Here is a 15721-nt window from a genome sequence, read left to right on the forward strand (position 1 = left end):
TTTGCTTCACAAAAAGGTGAATTATATAAAAAATAAACAATTATATTTAATTTAGATTAAATAATTACTATATAATTAGATCTAATTTAACTTGAATAATTACTATATAATTATATTAGTATTAACTTAAATAATTACTATATAATTATATTAGTATTATCTTAATTACTATATAATTATATTAGTATTAACTTAAATAATAACTATATAATTATATTAGTATTAACTTAAATAATTACTATATAATTATATTAGTATTATCTTAAATAATTACTATATAATTATATTAGTATTAACTTAAATAATTACTATATAATTATATTAGTATTAACCTAAATAATTACTATATAATTATATTAGTATTAACTTAAATAATTACTATATAATTATATTAGTATTAACCTAAATAATTACTATATAATTATATTAGTATTAACTTAAATAATTACTATATAATTATATTAGTATTAACCTAAATAATTACTATATAATTATATTAGTATTAACTTAAATAATTACTATATAATTATATTAGTATTAACTTAAATAATTACTATATAATTATATTAGTATTAACTTAAATAATTACTATATAATTATATTAGTATTAACCTAAATAATAACTATATAATTATATTAGTATTAACTTAAATAATTACTATATAATTATATTAGTATTAACCTAAATAATAACTATATAATTATATTAGTATTAACTTAAATAATTACTATATAATTATATTAGTATTAACTTAAATAATTACTATATAATTATATTAGTATTAACTTAAATAATTACTATATAATTATATTAGTATTAACTTAAATAATTACTCTAGAATTATATTTAATTTAACTTAAATAATTACTCTAGAATGATATAAGTTCAACTTAAATAATTACTCTAGAATGACACTAGTATTAACTAATAGTTAAGGACGGGTGAATCAATAAAAGTCAAGATATACATCTGAATAAACGTGTCTCAGGTAAACTCACCTGTGCATCATTACCTGTATATGAAGACGTACTGCTCCTTGTAGGACTTCCTGCCCAGACGTTCACTCTCCACGTGAGAGTACGAGTTGAACTTGTCAAACCTAGAGACGAAGCTAGTTAAAATCACTAGTTAAAATCACTAGTTAAAATCACTAGTTAAAATCACTAGTTAAAATCACTAGTTAAAATCACTAGTTAAAATCACTAGTTAAAATCACTAGTTAAAATCACTAGTTAACGAGCGGTCCTGAGAGAGCTAACCTGTTGAGTCTGGTCACCAGAGAAGGAACGGCTTCTCCTCGACAGTCACGGACCTCCTGGACCAGCGTCAGGTCGCAGCGAGACAGGATCTTCAAACACAACATCAGCCTCTGAAGGACCAGAGCAGCAACGACGTACCTTGAGCAGAACCTCCACCACCTTCTTGTTGTTGGCCTTGGACTCCCCGAAGCTCTGGACGTTGAAGGCACAGATCCTCAGAGCAGACGTGGAGTGAAGGAGACTCACGGACACCAGGAGCAGCAGAAGAACAGACTTCATCCTGGAGGTGTGGAGATGGTTCTTCATCTCAACACGGACTCACCTTCATCCCTGTGTGTGTGTGTGTGTGTGTGTGTGTGTGTGTGTGTGTGTGTGTGTGTGTGTGTGTGTGTGTGTGTGTGCTGAGTCGGCAGCTCTATCTGGAAGGCAGGACAATAGACGTGAGTCTGGAACTTTGAGTCGACTTCAACAATAGATGACGTCACTGGTCCTGATCGTGTCATTGATCGATGATTGACAGGACAGATAATGACTTGATTTATGTTTTATCACGTCTGAAACTAAAATGATTTATTTAAGTTAAATTAAATATAATTCTATAGTCATTTTTTAAGTTAAACTAATATAACTCTAAAGTAATTATTCAAGTAAAATATATATATATATATGTATTTTAGTTTTCAGATGTTATAAATATGTCAGTGTTATGAGTTATATATATAAAACTAATAACACTGATTTATTTATAACAGCTGAAAACTAAAATACAAATATAAATATATATATATATATATATATATATATATATATATATATATATATATATATATATATAATAAAACTGATCTATTTACAACATCTGAAAACTAAAATACATATATATATATGTATATATGTATATATGTATGTATATATATATAAATATATACATATATATATATGTATATATGTATATATGTATGTATATATATATATATATATATATATATATATATAATGACACTGATTTATTTGATATATTTAAGTAGGACAGAAATAACAAGAATCGTTTGATTATAGTTATAGATCATATCACTTAAACACACACACACATACACACTTAAACACACACACACATACACACTTAAACACACACGCACATACACACTTAGTAAGTAAATCATTTATATTTATAGAGCTATTCTAGACCAGGGTCATAAAGAACTTTAACAATCAAAACAATAGTTAATCAAATATTTACTTTAAAGGTCAAGATAATACTGAGACAAACACAGGAGTTCCAGAAAATCAAGGACTGAACTTTAACACACACACATACACACTTTAACACACACACATACACACTTTAACACACGCACATACACACTTTAACACACACACATACACACTTTAACACACGCACATACACACTTTAACACACGCACATACACACTTTAACACACACATACACACTTTAACACACACACATACACACTTTAACACACACACATACACACTTTAACACACGCACATACACACTTTAACACACGCACATACACACTTTAACACACGCACATACACACTTTAACACACGCACATACACACTTTAACACACGCACATACACTCTTTAACACACACACATACACACTTTAACACACGCACATACACTCTTTAACACACGCACATACACACTTTAACACACACACATACACACTTTAACACACACACATACACACTTTAACACACGCACATACACACTTTAACACACGCACATACACACTTTAACACACACACATACACACTTTAACACACGCACATACACTCTTTAACACACGCACATACACACTTTAACACACACACATACACACTTTAACACACACACATACACACTTTAACACACGCACATACACACTTTAACACACACACATACACACTTTAACACACACACATACACACTTTAACACACACACATACACACTTTAACACACACACATACACACTTTAACACACGCACATACACTCTTTAACACACACACATACACACTTTAACACACACACATACACACTTTAACACACACACATACACACTTTAACACACGCACATACACTCTTTAACACACACATACACACTTTAACACACACACATACACACTTTAACACACACACATACACACTTTAACACACGCACATACACACTTTAACACACACACATACACACTTTAACACACACACATACACACTTTAACACACACACATACACACTTTAACACACGCACATACACACTTTAACACACGCACATACACACTTTAACACACACACATACACACTTAACACACACACATACACACTTAACACACGCACATACACACTTTAACACACACACATACACACTTTAACACACGCACATACACACTTTAACACACGCACATACACACTTTAACACACACACATACACACTTTAACATACACACTTTAACACACGCACATACACACTTTAACACACGCACATACACACTTTAACACACACACATACACACTTTAACACACACACATACACACTTTAACACACACACACATACACACCTTAACACACACACTCACGCAGACACACTTTAATATAAAAAAAACATATAATCTTTGAATAACTTCATTATTTTCACTCGACGTCTAATTTTAATTGTATTTTAATTTAATTATTTTTCAAAACCAACAGTTGTTGACAAACAAACACTTGTTTTTAATCAGATTATTTTAATACAGGAGTCACGTGTTTACAGTACTTGATGATGTCATCGACTAACACGGCGCTCTGTGATGACATCACACGGGTCTGAAGCAGTGTCCAGGAGTCCGGACCATGTGGTCCTGCACTCGAGCCCGGACGTCCCACAACAAGTCCTGCACCTGGTCCCTGAACGGAGGATGCCACGCCCACAGCATGGTCGCCGTGGCGACGGCCAGCAGCAGGAGGACGACACACACTTTCCAACAAGACGCACACGCCTGCGCAGAGAACCAGGAAGTGAATCTTATTAACGTGTAATGACACAAACTCACGCTCGTCCTCAGACGCTTGTGTTCTGGTCCGCGCTCGGCTCGTCTGGTCTGACTGCTGTGGTGCTCCTGCTGCAGCAACAGGCGCTCGGACTGCAGCTGCTCCAGCAACAGGCGCTCGGACTGCAGCTGCTCCAGCAACAGGCGCTCGGACTGCAGCTGCTCCAGCAACAGGCGCTCGGACTGCAGCTGCTCCAGCAACAGGCGCTCGGACTGCAGCTGCTCCAGCAACAGGCGCTCGGACTGCAGCTGCTGCAGCAACAACTTGTTTGTTAGTTTGAACAACAGTATTTAACAAATTAATATTTTAATTAGAATTATTTCATCATGAAAGTACATTTTCTAAATGAAACATATAATCAAATTTAAAAGTAAATATTCAAAATTGTATATTTTTAATATGTAGCCTTTTGAATTCAAAATAAAAGTGTGACTAACATTGTTTATTATATTATTATATATTATATATTATTATTTTAATTATTGGAAAAAACTAAAATTAAATATATTTTTTATTCAATTATTGAATTTAATTTTGAAATATTCGATTTTTTTGAATTCAACAATTAAAAAAACTAAACTTATATTTAAAAGAATAATTTTATAATAAAATCGTCTCCATCAGTCGTTCTCACCTCGTCCTCCTTCACGGCGTCAACTTCCTGCTCGACCTTCGTCGTCTCCTCTGCTCCTGCAGGAAAGGATGTCATTCGTTGACCTCAAGAGTTCAGAGGTCAGCGTCTCTATACCTTCCGTCTGGACCTGGTCTGGCGAGACCTGGTTCTGCTGGTCCAGAAGACTCTTGTGGTTCTGCAGCTCCTCCCTCAAGGACTCCACCTCCTCCCTCAGGTCGTCTGTGGACACCTGCCGGGGTCAAAGGTCAACACCCGTCTGACCTTGACCTCTCGACCTCCAGTACCTGCTGCTGCTGCAGCTGCTGCTCCAGGTCCTGCCTCTGCCTCCTGAGCTGGACACACTTGACCTCCTGACCCTCGTAGAGACCCTGCCACCTCAGCACCTCTGCCCGGGTCGAGATGAACGCCTCCTGGTGGACGGACGGAGCATTGAAGTCACACTGATGAGACTTTAAATCTCACTTGTTAGATTTAAATTTATTTATTTGAATTTACCATTCAAACTCTTCACTCAGTGTTGGATTCAAACTCTTCACTCAGTGTTGGATTCAAACTCTTCACTCAGTGTTGGATTTAAACTCTTCACTCAGTGTTGGATTTAGACTCTTCACTCAGTGTTGGATTTAGACTCTTCACTCAGTGTTGGATTTAGACTCTTCACTCAGTGTTGGATTTAAAGTCTTCACTCAGTGTTGGATTTAGACTCTTCACTCAGTGTTGGATTTAAACTCTTCACTCAGTGTTGGATTTAAACTCTTCACTCAGTGTTGGATTCAAACTCTTCACTCAGTGTTGGATTCAAACTCTTCACTCAGTGTTGGATTTAAACTCTTCACTCAGTGTTGGATTTAAACTCTTCGCTCAGTGTTGGATTTAAACTCTTCACTCAGTGTTGGATTCAAACTCTTCACTCAGTGTTGGATTCAAACTCTTCACTCAGTGTTGGATTCAAACTCTTCACTCAGTGTTGGATTTAAACTCTTCACTCAGTGTTGGATTTAAAGTCTTCACTCAGTGTTGGATTCAAACTCTTCACTCAGTGTTGGATTTAAAGTCTTCACTCAGTGTTGGATTTAAAGTCTTCACTCAGTGTTGGATTTAAAGTCTTCACTCAGTGTTGGATTTAAACTTCACTCAGTGTTGGATTCAAACTCTTCACTCAGTGTTGGATTTAAACTCTTCACTCAGTGTTGGATTTAAACTCTTCACTCAGTGTTGGATTTAGACTCTTCACTCAGTGTTGGATTTAGACTCTTCACTCAGTGTTGGATTTAGACTCTTCACTCAGTGTTGGATTTAAACTCTTCACTCAGTGTTGGATTCAACTCTTCACTCAGTGTTGGATTTAGACTCTTCACTCAGTGTTGGATTTAAACTCTTCACTCAGTGTTGGATTCAACTCTTCACTCAGTGTTGGATTCAACTCTTCACTCAGTGTTGGATTTAAACTCTTCACTCAGTGTTGGATTTAGACTCTTCACTCAGTGTTGGATTTAGACTCTTCACTCAGTGTTGGATTTAGACTCTTCACTCTCTCACCTGCAGAGTGTCAGCTTTGCTCGACGCCTCCATCTTCTCCTGCGTGATCTTCTGCAGAGCGATCACTGCTCTGTGCTCGTGCAGCAATGTCTGCTTCTCCCTCTGGACCAGCAGCGTCTTCAGGTCGTCCTTGGATGACCTCTGAGCAAAGAGAGAGAGACATATTGTTATTATTACCGTAAATAAAACATCAAGTTGGATTTTCTAACTCAATCATTCAAAGATCATCTTTCTAAATGAAACATGTTTGTAACTTGTAGTCTTTTAAATCCAAGAACTCCTTGAGCGTCTACGTCGTCACATGATCGTCTGTGCGTCACATGATTGGTCGACAGTTTGATGAAGTAGCTCGGTGCTCTGTTGCTACTGTCTTGACATCTTTGTTTTGAATTTAAAATACTACAAAATCGAAAATATTGAATGTGTTTTCGGAATTATTGGAAGTAGAATATCAAACTTTATGTGTAAAGAAAAAAAGAGTTAATAATAGTTAATTAGTAAATAATTAAATAACAAAAATATTCTTTTTTTTTCATTGAATTATTTAAAAGAAAATTCAACTTTTATACATAGAACTTATATAATTAAATGATAAAATATATAAAATTCAATGCATAGAAAACAACATTTCAATGAGAAGTTTCTAAATGTCAACAATGTTACTTCAATTCAATGTTCTGACGTATCTGATGTACTTTACCGGTGAGTTTACAGGTGAGTTTATAGGTGAGTTTACAGGTGAGTTTGCAGGTGAGTTTGCAGGTGAGTTAATAGGTGAGTTTGCAGGTGAGTTAATAGGTGAGTTTACAGGTATGTTTACAGGTGAGTTTTACAGGTGAGTTTTACAGGTGAGTTTGCAGCTGAGTTAATAGGTGAGTTTGCAGGTGAGTTAATAGGTGAGTTTACAGGTATGTTTACAGGTGAGTTTTACAGGTGAGTTTGCAGGTGAGTTAATAGGTGAGTTTGCAGGTGAGTTAATAGGTGAGTTTACGGGTATGTTTACAGGTGAGTTTTACAGGTGAGTTTGCAGCTGAGTTAATAGGTGAGTTTGCAGGTGAGTTAATAGGTGAGTTTACAGGTATGTTTACAGGTGAGTTTTACAGGTGAGTTTGCAGGTGAGTTAATAGGTGAGTTTGCAGGTGAGTTAATAGGTGAGTTTACAGGTATGTTTACAGGTGAGTTTTACAGGTGAGTTTGCAGGTGAGTTAATAGGTGAGTTTGCAGGTGAGTTAATAGGTGAGTTTTACAGGTGAGTTTGCAGGTGAGTTAATAGGTGAGTTTACCTGCAGACAGATGTGCAGCTGCTGCTCCAGACCGTTGATCTGGTTCCTGAGCAGATCTTCGTTGCACCGAGTCTGAACGGTTTGGACAGAAAAAGACAAAAGAAAAGACGTGAAACTTCATCATGATTTGAATAATGATGTTCAGCGACTTCATCGTTGAATGATGTTTTTATAACAACAAACAAGATCCAAACTCTTCACTGATGGTTTCACAGTCAAACTTCAGACACTTTTGCATCGAGAACGGAAGCAGGAAGTTTGAAACCACAGCATCTGCTGCGACAAGTTTCACATCAAACGCCAGCGACTCGTGTTTCAGGTGTTAACTGACACGCGAGGTCAAAGGTCGTACCGTCCACACGTCATCGGACGTCTTGACGAGGTTCGAAGTGTTTTTCTGCAGCCGGAGCAGCTTCTGTTTCACAGAGTCTTCTCTCCACAGAGCCTCCTGACACAAACACACAATGAACACACAATTAACACACATTTAACACAATGATATCATCTTTATATATTTATTATCTACAGTTTTACTGACACAAATACACATTTAACACACAATGAACACACAATGAACACACATTTAACACAATTATATCATCCTTATATATTTATTATCTACAGTCTTACTGACACAAATACACATTTAACACACATTTTATTATAACAATTCATTTGTGCAAACCTTTCATCTGTATTGATCTAAAAACTAAGTTTACACACACGTTAAAAGAAGAATTAATTCATCTATATTTACCTTCAAATACTCTGCTAACTGCTGAATTTCCTGTGAACGAAACAAGTTTATCAAGAAGAATTCATCAAATATATAAATGTTCATTTTAAACTTACAGATTCTTGGACAGTGATGAAACTATTACTGCGGGAAAAAAAACATAAACGAAGTTCAAATGTATTTTTATTTGCTCTTAACATTAAAGTTGTGCAATAACAGGAATAAACGCTTCATTATTATCTTTACTTTATTGATCAACAAGAAAATGCTTTTATTTTGAAAGGCTACACAAACTACACTTGTTTTGTTTTTTACGTCAGGAAAACTCATCAATCAAAATGTTATTTCTAATCAGATTACTTACAATTTATTTTTGTTGTTTTCAAATCTAAGCTGGAGCTAGTAATGCTAGTGAAGATTCTTGTTAGCCACATGCTAAAGTTAGCCACTCTTTAGAACTGTCTCCTTGATTGTAAGTTTAGCTTTAAATACATGTTATTTCATTGAATTGTTTAAAAATATGTTGTTAACGTTGATCTTAAATATCAATTTATTTCATTGAACATGTCGGCGTTAGCATGTAGCTTAGCCACCGGTGTGTGTGTTGATGGTTGCAGATCAGGTGTGTTTTCACTGAAGCTGACCTTGACCTGAACACAGTAAAGGTCGACTCACTCGGTCTGAACAGTGGAGTCTCGTGTCCTGAGGAGAAGGTTCTCACTTCCGTCTGCTGGATCCAAGAGAAGGAAACATGAAGGTGTTTGTGGACGAAAGGGACCAAACATGAGTCTTTTTACCGTCACGAGCCGAGCGAGTCGTCCGAGTGACTCGTGAAGATGTTGAGACTCGCTGTCGACGGATCATCTCGTCCTGAGACCTCGGTGACGCCTGACGAGGAAGAAGGTTTAGTTTCAGTTTAATGAACGTCAAGTATGAACGTCAAGTATGAACGTCAAGTATGAACGTCAAGTATGAACGTCAAGTATGAACGTCAAGTATGAACGTCAAGTATGAACGTCAAGTATGAACGTCAAGTATGAACGTCAAGTATGAACGTCAAGTATGAACGTCAAGTATGAACGTCAAGTATGAACGTCAAGTATGAACGTCAAGTATGAACGTCAAGTATGAACGTCAAGTATGAACGTCAAGTATGAACGTCAAGTATGAACGTCAAGTATGAACGTCAAGTATGAACGTCAAGTATGAACGTCAAGTATGAACGTCAAGTATGAACGTCAAGTATGAACGTCAAGTATGAACGTCAAGTATGAACGTCAAGTATGAACGTCAAGTATGAACGTCAAGTATGAACGTCAAGTGTGAACGTCAAGTGTGAACGTCAAGTGTGAACGTCAAGTATGAACGTCAAGTATGAACGTCAAGTATGAACGTCAAGTATGAACGTCAAGTATGAACGTCAAGTATGAACGTCAAGTATGAACGTCAAGTATGAACGTCAAGTATGAACGTCAAGTATGAACGGACGCGTCCGTCAAACACCTGAGACGTCTGCAGGTCGACGCTTCGTTCGGGGCTGAAGGATCTTCTCTGGTGGAACTGGTCTTGTCTCTTCCTCCTCAGGTCCCTCTTGATGCTGCTCTCCCTCGGAGGACTCCTGCACGAGGTCACGTTGTTTCGACCTCTCAGTTCTTCTCGTCTCTCGGCTCTGAGAGCGTCGAGCGACTCCATCTGGTGATGATGAACGACTTTAAGAACGACGTTCAGATGACTCTCATGACTCTCATGACTCTCATGACTCTCATGACTCTCATGACTCTCTTGACTCTCATGACTCTCATGACTCTCATGACTCTCATGACTCTCATGACTCTCTTGACTCTCATGACTCTCATGACTCTCATGACTCTCATGACTCTCATGACTCTCATGACTCTCATGACTCTCATGACTCTCATGACTCTCATGACTCTCATGACTCTCTTGACTCTCATGACTCTCTTGACTCTCATGACTCTCTTGACTCTCATGTCTCTCATGACTCTCTTGACTCTCATGACTCTCATGACTCTCATGACTCTCATGACTCTCTTGACTCTCATGACTCTCTTGACTCTCATGACTCTCATGACTCTCATGACTCTCTTGACTCTCATGACTCTCATGACTCTCATGACTCTCATGACTCTCATGACTCTCATGACTCTCATGACTCTCATGACTCTCATGACTCTCATGACTCTCATGACTCTCATGACTCTCATGACTCTCTTGACTCTCATGACTCTCATGACTCTCATGACTCTCATGACTCTCTTGACTCTCATGACTCTCATGACTCTCATGACTCTCATGACTCTCATGACTCTCATGACTCTCATGACTCTCATGACTCTCTTGACTCTCATGACTCTCATGACTCTCATGACTCTCATGACTCTCATGACTCTCATGACCTTCATGACTCTCATGACTCTCATGACTCTCATGACTCTCATGACTCTCATGACTCTCATGACTCTCATGACTCTCATGACTCTCTTGACTCTCATGACTCTCTTGACTCTCATGACTCTCATGACTCTCATGACTCTCATGACTCTCATGACTCTCATGACTCTCTTGACTCTCATGACTCTCTTGACTCTCATGACTCTCATGACTCTCATGACTCTCATGACTCTCATGACTCTCATGACTCTCATGACTCTCATGACTCTCATGACTCTCATGACTCTCATGACTCTCATGACTCTCATGACTCTCTTGACTCTCATGACTCTCATGACTCTCATGACTCTCATGACTCTCTTGACTCTCATGACTCTCATGACTCTCATGACTCTCATGACTCTCATGACTCTCATGACTCTCATGACTCTCATGACTCTCATGACTCTCATGACTCTCATGACTCTCTTGACTCTCATGACTCTCATGACTCTCATGACTCTCATGACTCTCATGACTCTCATGACTCTCATGACTCTCATGACTCTCATGACTCTCATGACTCTCATGACTCTCATGACTCTCATGACTCTCATGACTCTCATGACTCTCATGACTCTCATGACTCTCTTGACTCTCATGACTCTCATGACTCTCATGACTCTCATGACTCTCTTGACTCTCATGACTCTCATGACTCTCATGACTCTCATGACTCTCATGACTCTCATGACTCTCATGACTCTCTTGACTCTCATGACTCTCATGACTCTCATGACTCTCATGACTCTCATGACTCTCATGACTCTCATGACTCTCATGACTCTCATGACTCTCATGACTCTCATGACTCTCATGACTCTCATGACTCTCTTGACTCTCATGACTCTCATGACTCTCTTGACTCTCATGACTCTCATGACTCTCATGACTCTCATGACTCTCATGACTCTCTTGACTCTCATGACTCTCTTGACTCTCATGACTCTCATGACTCTCATGACTCTCTTGACTCTCATGACTCTCATGACTCTCATGACTCTCATGACTCTCATGACTCTCATGACTCTCATGACTCTCATGACTCTCATGACTCTCATGACTCTCATGACTCTCTTGACTCTCATGACTCTCATGACTCTCTTGACTCTCATGACTCTCTTGACTCTCATGACTCTCTTGACTCTCATGACTCTCTTGACTCTCATGACTCTCATGACTCTCTTGACTCTCATGACTCTCTTGACTCTCATGACTCTCATGACTCTCATGACTCTCTTGACTCTCATGACTCTCATGACTCTCATGACTCTCTTGACTCTCATGACTCTCTTGACTCTCATGACTCTCATGACTCTCTTGACTCTCTTGACTCTCTTGACTCTCATGACTCTCTTGACTCTCATGACTCTCATGACTCTCATGACTCTCTTGACTCTCATGACTCTCATGACTCTCATGACTCTCATGACTCTCATGACTCTCATGACTCTCATGACTCTCATGACCCTCATGACTCTCATGACTCTCTTGACTCTCATGACTCTCTTGACTCTCATGACTCTCATGACTCTCATGACTCTCATGACTCTCATGACTCTCTTGACTCTCATGACTCTCATGACTCTCATGACTCTCTTGACTCTCATGACTCTCTTGACTCTCATGACTCTCTTGACTCTCATGACTCTCTTGACTCTCATGACTCTCATGACTCTCTTGACTCTCATGACTCTCTTGACTCTCATGACTCTCATGACTCTCATGACTCTCTTGACTCTCATGACTCTCATGACTCTCATGACTCTCTTGACTCTCATGACTCTCATGACTCTCATGACTCTCTTGACTCTCATGACTCTCTTGACTCTCATGACTCTCTTGACTCTCATGACTCTCTTGACTCTCATGACTCTCTTGACTCTCATGACTCTCATGACTCTCTTGACTCTCATGACTCTCTTGACTCTCATGACTCTCATGACTCTCATGACTCTCTTGACTCTCATGACTCTCATGACTCTCATGACTCTCTTGACTCTCATGACTCTCTTGACTCTCATGACTCTCATGACTCTCTTGACTCTCTTGACTCTCTTGACTCTCATGACTCTCATGACTCTCTTGACTCTCATGACTCTCTTGACTCTAATGACTCTCTTGACTCTCATGACTCTCATGACTCTCATGACTCTCTTGACTCTCATGACTCTCTTGACTCTCATGACTCTCATGACTCTCTTGACTCTCTTGACTCTCTTGACTCTCATGACTCTCTTGACTCTCATGACTCTCATGACTCTCATGACTCTCTTGACTCTCATGACTCTCTTGACTCTCATGACTCTCATGACTCTCTTGACTCTCTTGACTCTCTTGACTCTCATGACTCTCATGACTCTCTTGACTCTCATGACTCTCTTGACTCTCATGACTCTCTTGACTCTCTTGACTCTCATGACTCTCATGACTCTCATGACTCTCATGACTCTCATGACTCTCTTGACTCTCATGACTCTCATGACTCTCATGACTCTCTTGACTCTCATGACTCTCTTGACTCTAATGACTCTCTTGACTCTCATGACTCTCATGACTCTCATGACTCTCATGACTCTCTTGACTCTCATGACTCTCATGACTCTCATGACCCTCATGACTCTCATGACTCTCATGACTCTCTTGACTCTCATGACTCTCTTGACTCTCATGACTCTCATGACTCTCATGACTCTCATGACTCTCATGACTCTCTTGACTCTCATGACTCTCATGACTCTCTTGACTCTCATGACTCTCATGACTCTCATGACTCTCATGACTCTCATGCTTGGACTCGCTGGTGCTTCAGGAGCTCCGAGTCAAAACATCAACAATGAGACGAAGCTGCAGAAATCAAACGTTCAAGTGAATTAAAAACATCTTTAGTTTAGTTTCTCCTCAACAAGACTCAGTTCTCACTGCTTTACGTGTTCATTGCAGTAAAGTCGACACAAATAGTCTTGACTCTCTTGACTCTCATGACTCTCATGACTCTCATGACTCTCTTGACTCTCATGACTCTCATGACTCTCATGACTCTCTTGACTCTCATGACTCTCTTGACTCTCATGACTCTCTTGACTCTCATGACTCTCTTGACTCTCATGACTCTCTTGACTCTCATGACTCTCATGACTCTCTTGACTCTCATGACTCTCTTGACTCTCATGACTCTCATGACTCTCATGACTCTCTTGACTCTCATGACTCTCATGACTCTCATGACTCTCTTGACTCTCATGACTCTCTTGACTCTCATGACTCTCATGACTCTCTTGACTCTCTTGACTCTCTTGACTCTCATGACTCTCATGACTCTCTTGACTCTCATGACTCTCTTGACTCTAATGACTCTCTTGACTCTCATGACTCTCATGACTCTCATGACTCTCTTGACTCTCATGACTCTCTTGACTCTCATGACTCTCATGACTCTCTTGACTCTCTTGACTCTCTTGACTCTCATGACTCTCTTGACTCTCATGACTCTCATGACTCTCATGACTCTCTTGACTCTCATGACTCTCTTGACTCTCATGACTCTCATGACTCTCTTGACTCTCTTGACTCTCTTGACTCTCATGACTCTCATGACTCTCTTGACTCTCATGACTCTCTTGACTCTCATGACTCTCTTGACTCTCTTGACTCTCATGACTCTCATGACTCTCATGACTCTCATGACTCTCATGACTCTCTTGACTCTCATGACTCTCATGACTCTCATGACTCTCTTGACTCTCATGACTCTCTTGACTCTAATGACTCTCTTGACTCTCATGACTCTCATGACTCTCATGACTCTCATGACTCTCTTGACTCTCATGACTCTCATGACTCTCATGACCCTCATGACTCTCATGACTCTCATGACTCTCTTGACTCTCATGACTCTCTTGACTCTCATGACTCTCATGACTCTCATGACTCTCATGACTCTCATGACTCTCTTGACTCTCATGACTCTCATGACTCTCTTGACTCTCATGACTCTCATGACTCTCATGACTCTCATGACTCTCATGCTTGGACTCGCTGGTGCTTCAGGAGCTCCGAGTCAAAACATCAACAATGAGACGAAGCTGCAGAAATCAAACGTTCAAGTGAATTAAAAACATCTTTAGTTTAGTTTCTCCTCAACAAGACTCAGTTCTCACTGCTTTACGTGTTCATTGCAGTAAAGTCGACACAAATAGTCTTGAAATGTCAAGAGTCGCGTGAAAATATGACTTTAAAGACTTGAACATGTATTTAAAGTATTTAAAACTCTCAGACTGAAACAATCACTCCAACTCAAAGGATGTATTTTATTGTTGTGTGCAGCAATATTATATTATATTATATTATATTATATTATATTATATTATATTATGTTAGATTAGATTCGATTATAATATAATAGAATAGAATAGATTACATTACATTACATTGCATTGCATTGCATTGCATTGCATTGCATTGCATTACATTAGATTAGATGAGATGAGATGAGATGAGATGAGATGAGATGAGATGAGATGAGATGAGATGAGATTGGATTAGATTAGATTAGATTACATAGACTTAATGCTGATGTGGTTTAAACTCATCTCATCCGTCGCTAGGATAAGGAAGCGATGACCTCACCTACGACTCCATGTCTTCAGGTCTTCTTCACGAACTGCTTCAAAAGTCCCTCGTCTTCCTCACATCGTCCTCGTGTCGAGCGCGAAGGCGTCTGTGTCGAGATCAGCTCCAGCAGGAAGTGGCGAGCAGCAGCGCGTCACTGGTTCCTCTATC

At 38.8% G+C, this 15721-nt stretch overlaps 2 protein-coding genes across 5 annotated transcripts; both read right to left on the reverse strand.

The window, feature by feature from the left end:
• Positions 1 to 1009: 1009 nt before the first annotated feature.
• Positions 1010 to 1566, reverse strand: LOC148058883 (deoxyribonuclease gamma-like). Its single transcript, XM_087781454.1, has 3 exons — positions 1399 to 1566; positions 1261 to 1349; positions 1010 to 1100 (listed from the first exon to the last, which is right to left on the reverse strand). Exons 1-3 carry the CDS (start codon positions 1564 to 1566, stop codon positions 1010 to 1012), a joined length of 348 nt encoding a protein of 115 aa, XP_087637580.1.
• Positions 1567 to 3954: 2388 nt separating this feature from the next.
• On the reverse strand, positions 3955 to 15708 carry LOC148058884 (uncharacterized). 4 transcript variants are annotated; one of them, XM_087781270.1, is made up of 14 exons: positions 15569 to 15708; positions 9992 to 10180; positions 9286 to 9376; positions 9164 to 9218; positions 8605 to 8632; positions 8510 to 8539; positions 8105 to 8200; positions 7753 to 7824; positions 6470 to 6610; positions 5215 to 5340; positions 5045 to 5159; positions 4931 to 4986; positions 4299 to 4547; positions 3955 to 4244 (listed from the first exon to the last, which is right to left on the reverse strand). In XM_087781270.1, the coding sequence occupies exons 2-14, from the start codon at positions 10178 to 10180 to the stop codon at positions 4062 to 4064; spliced, it is 1431 nt and encodes a 476-aa protein (XP_087637396.1). In that variant the 5' UTR covers positions 15569 to 15708; the 3' UTR covers positions 3955 to 4061. The 4 variants fall into 4 exon arrangements, with proteins under 4 accessions (XP_087637396.1, XP_087637394.1, XP_087637395.1 ...); XM_087781268.1 differs by having other exon boundaries at positions 3955 to 4547; positions 9164 to 9215; XM_087781269.1 differs by having other exon boundaries at positions 3955 to 4544.
• Between the last annotated feature and the right edge of the window lie 13 nt (positions 15709 to 15721).

The sequence above is a fragment of the Callionymus lyra genome, chromosome 19 (assembly GCF_982586985.1).
Source record: "Callionymus lyra chromosome 19, fCalLyr1.hap1.1, whole genome shotgun sequence".
NCBI classification, from domain to species: domain Eukaryota; kingdom Metazoa; phylum Chordata; class Actinopteri; order Syngnathiformes; family Callionymidae; genus Callionymus; species Callionymus lyra.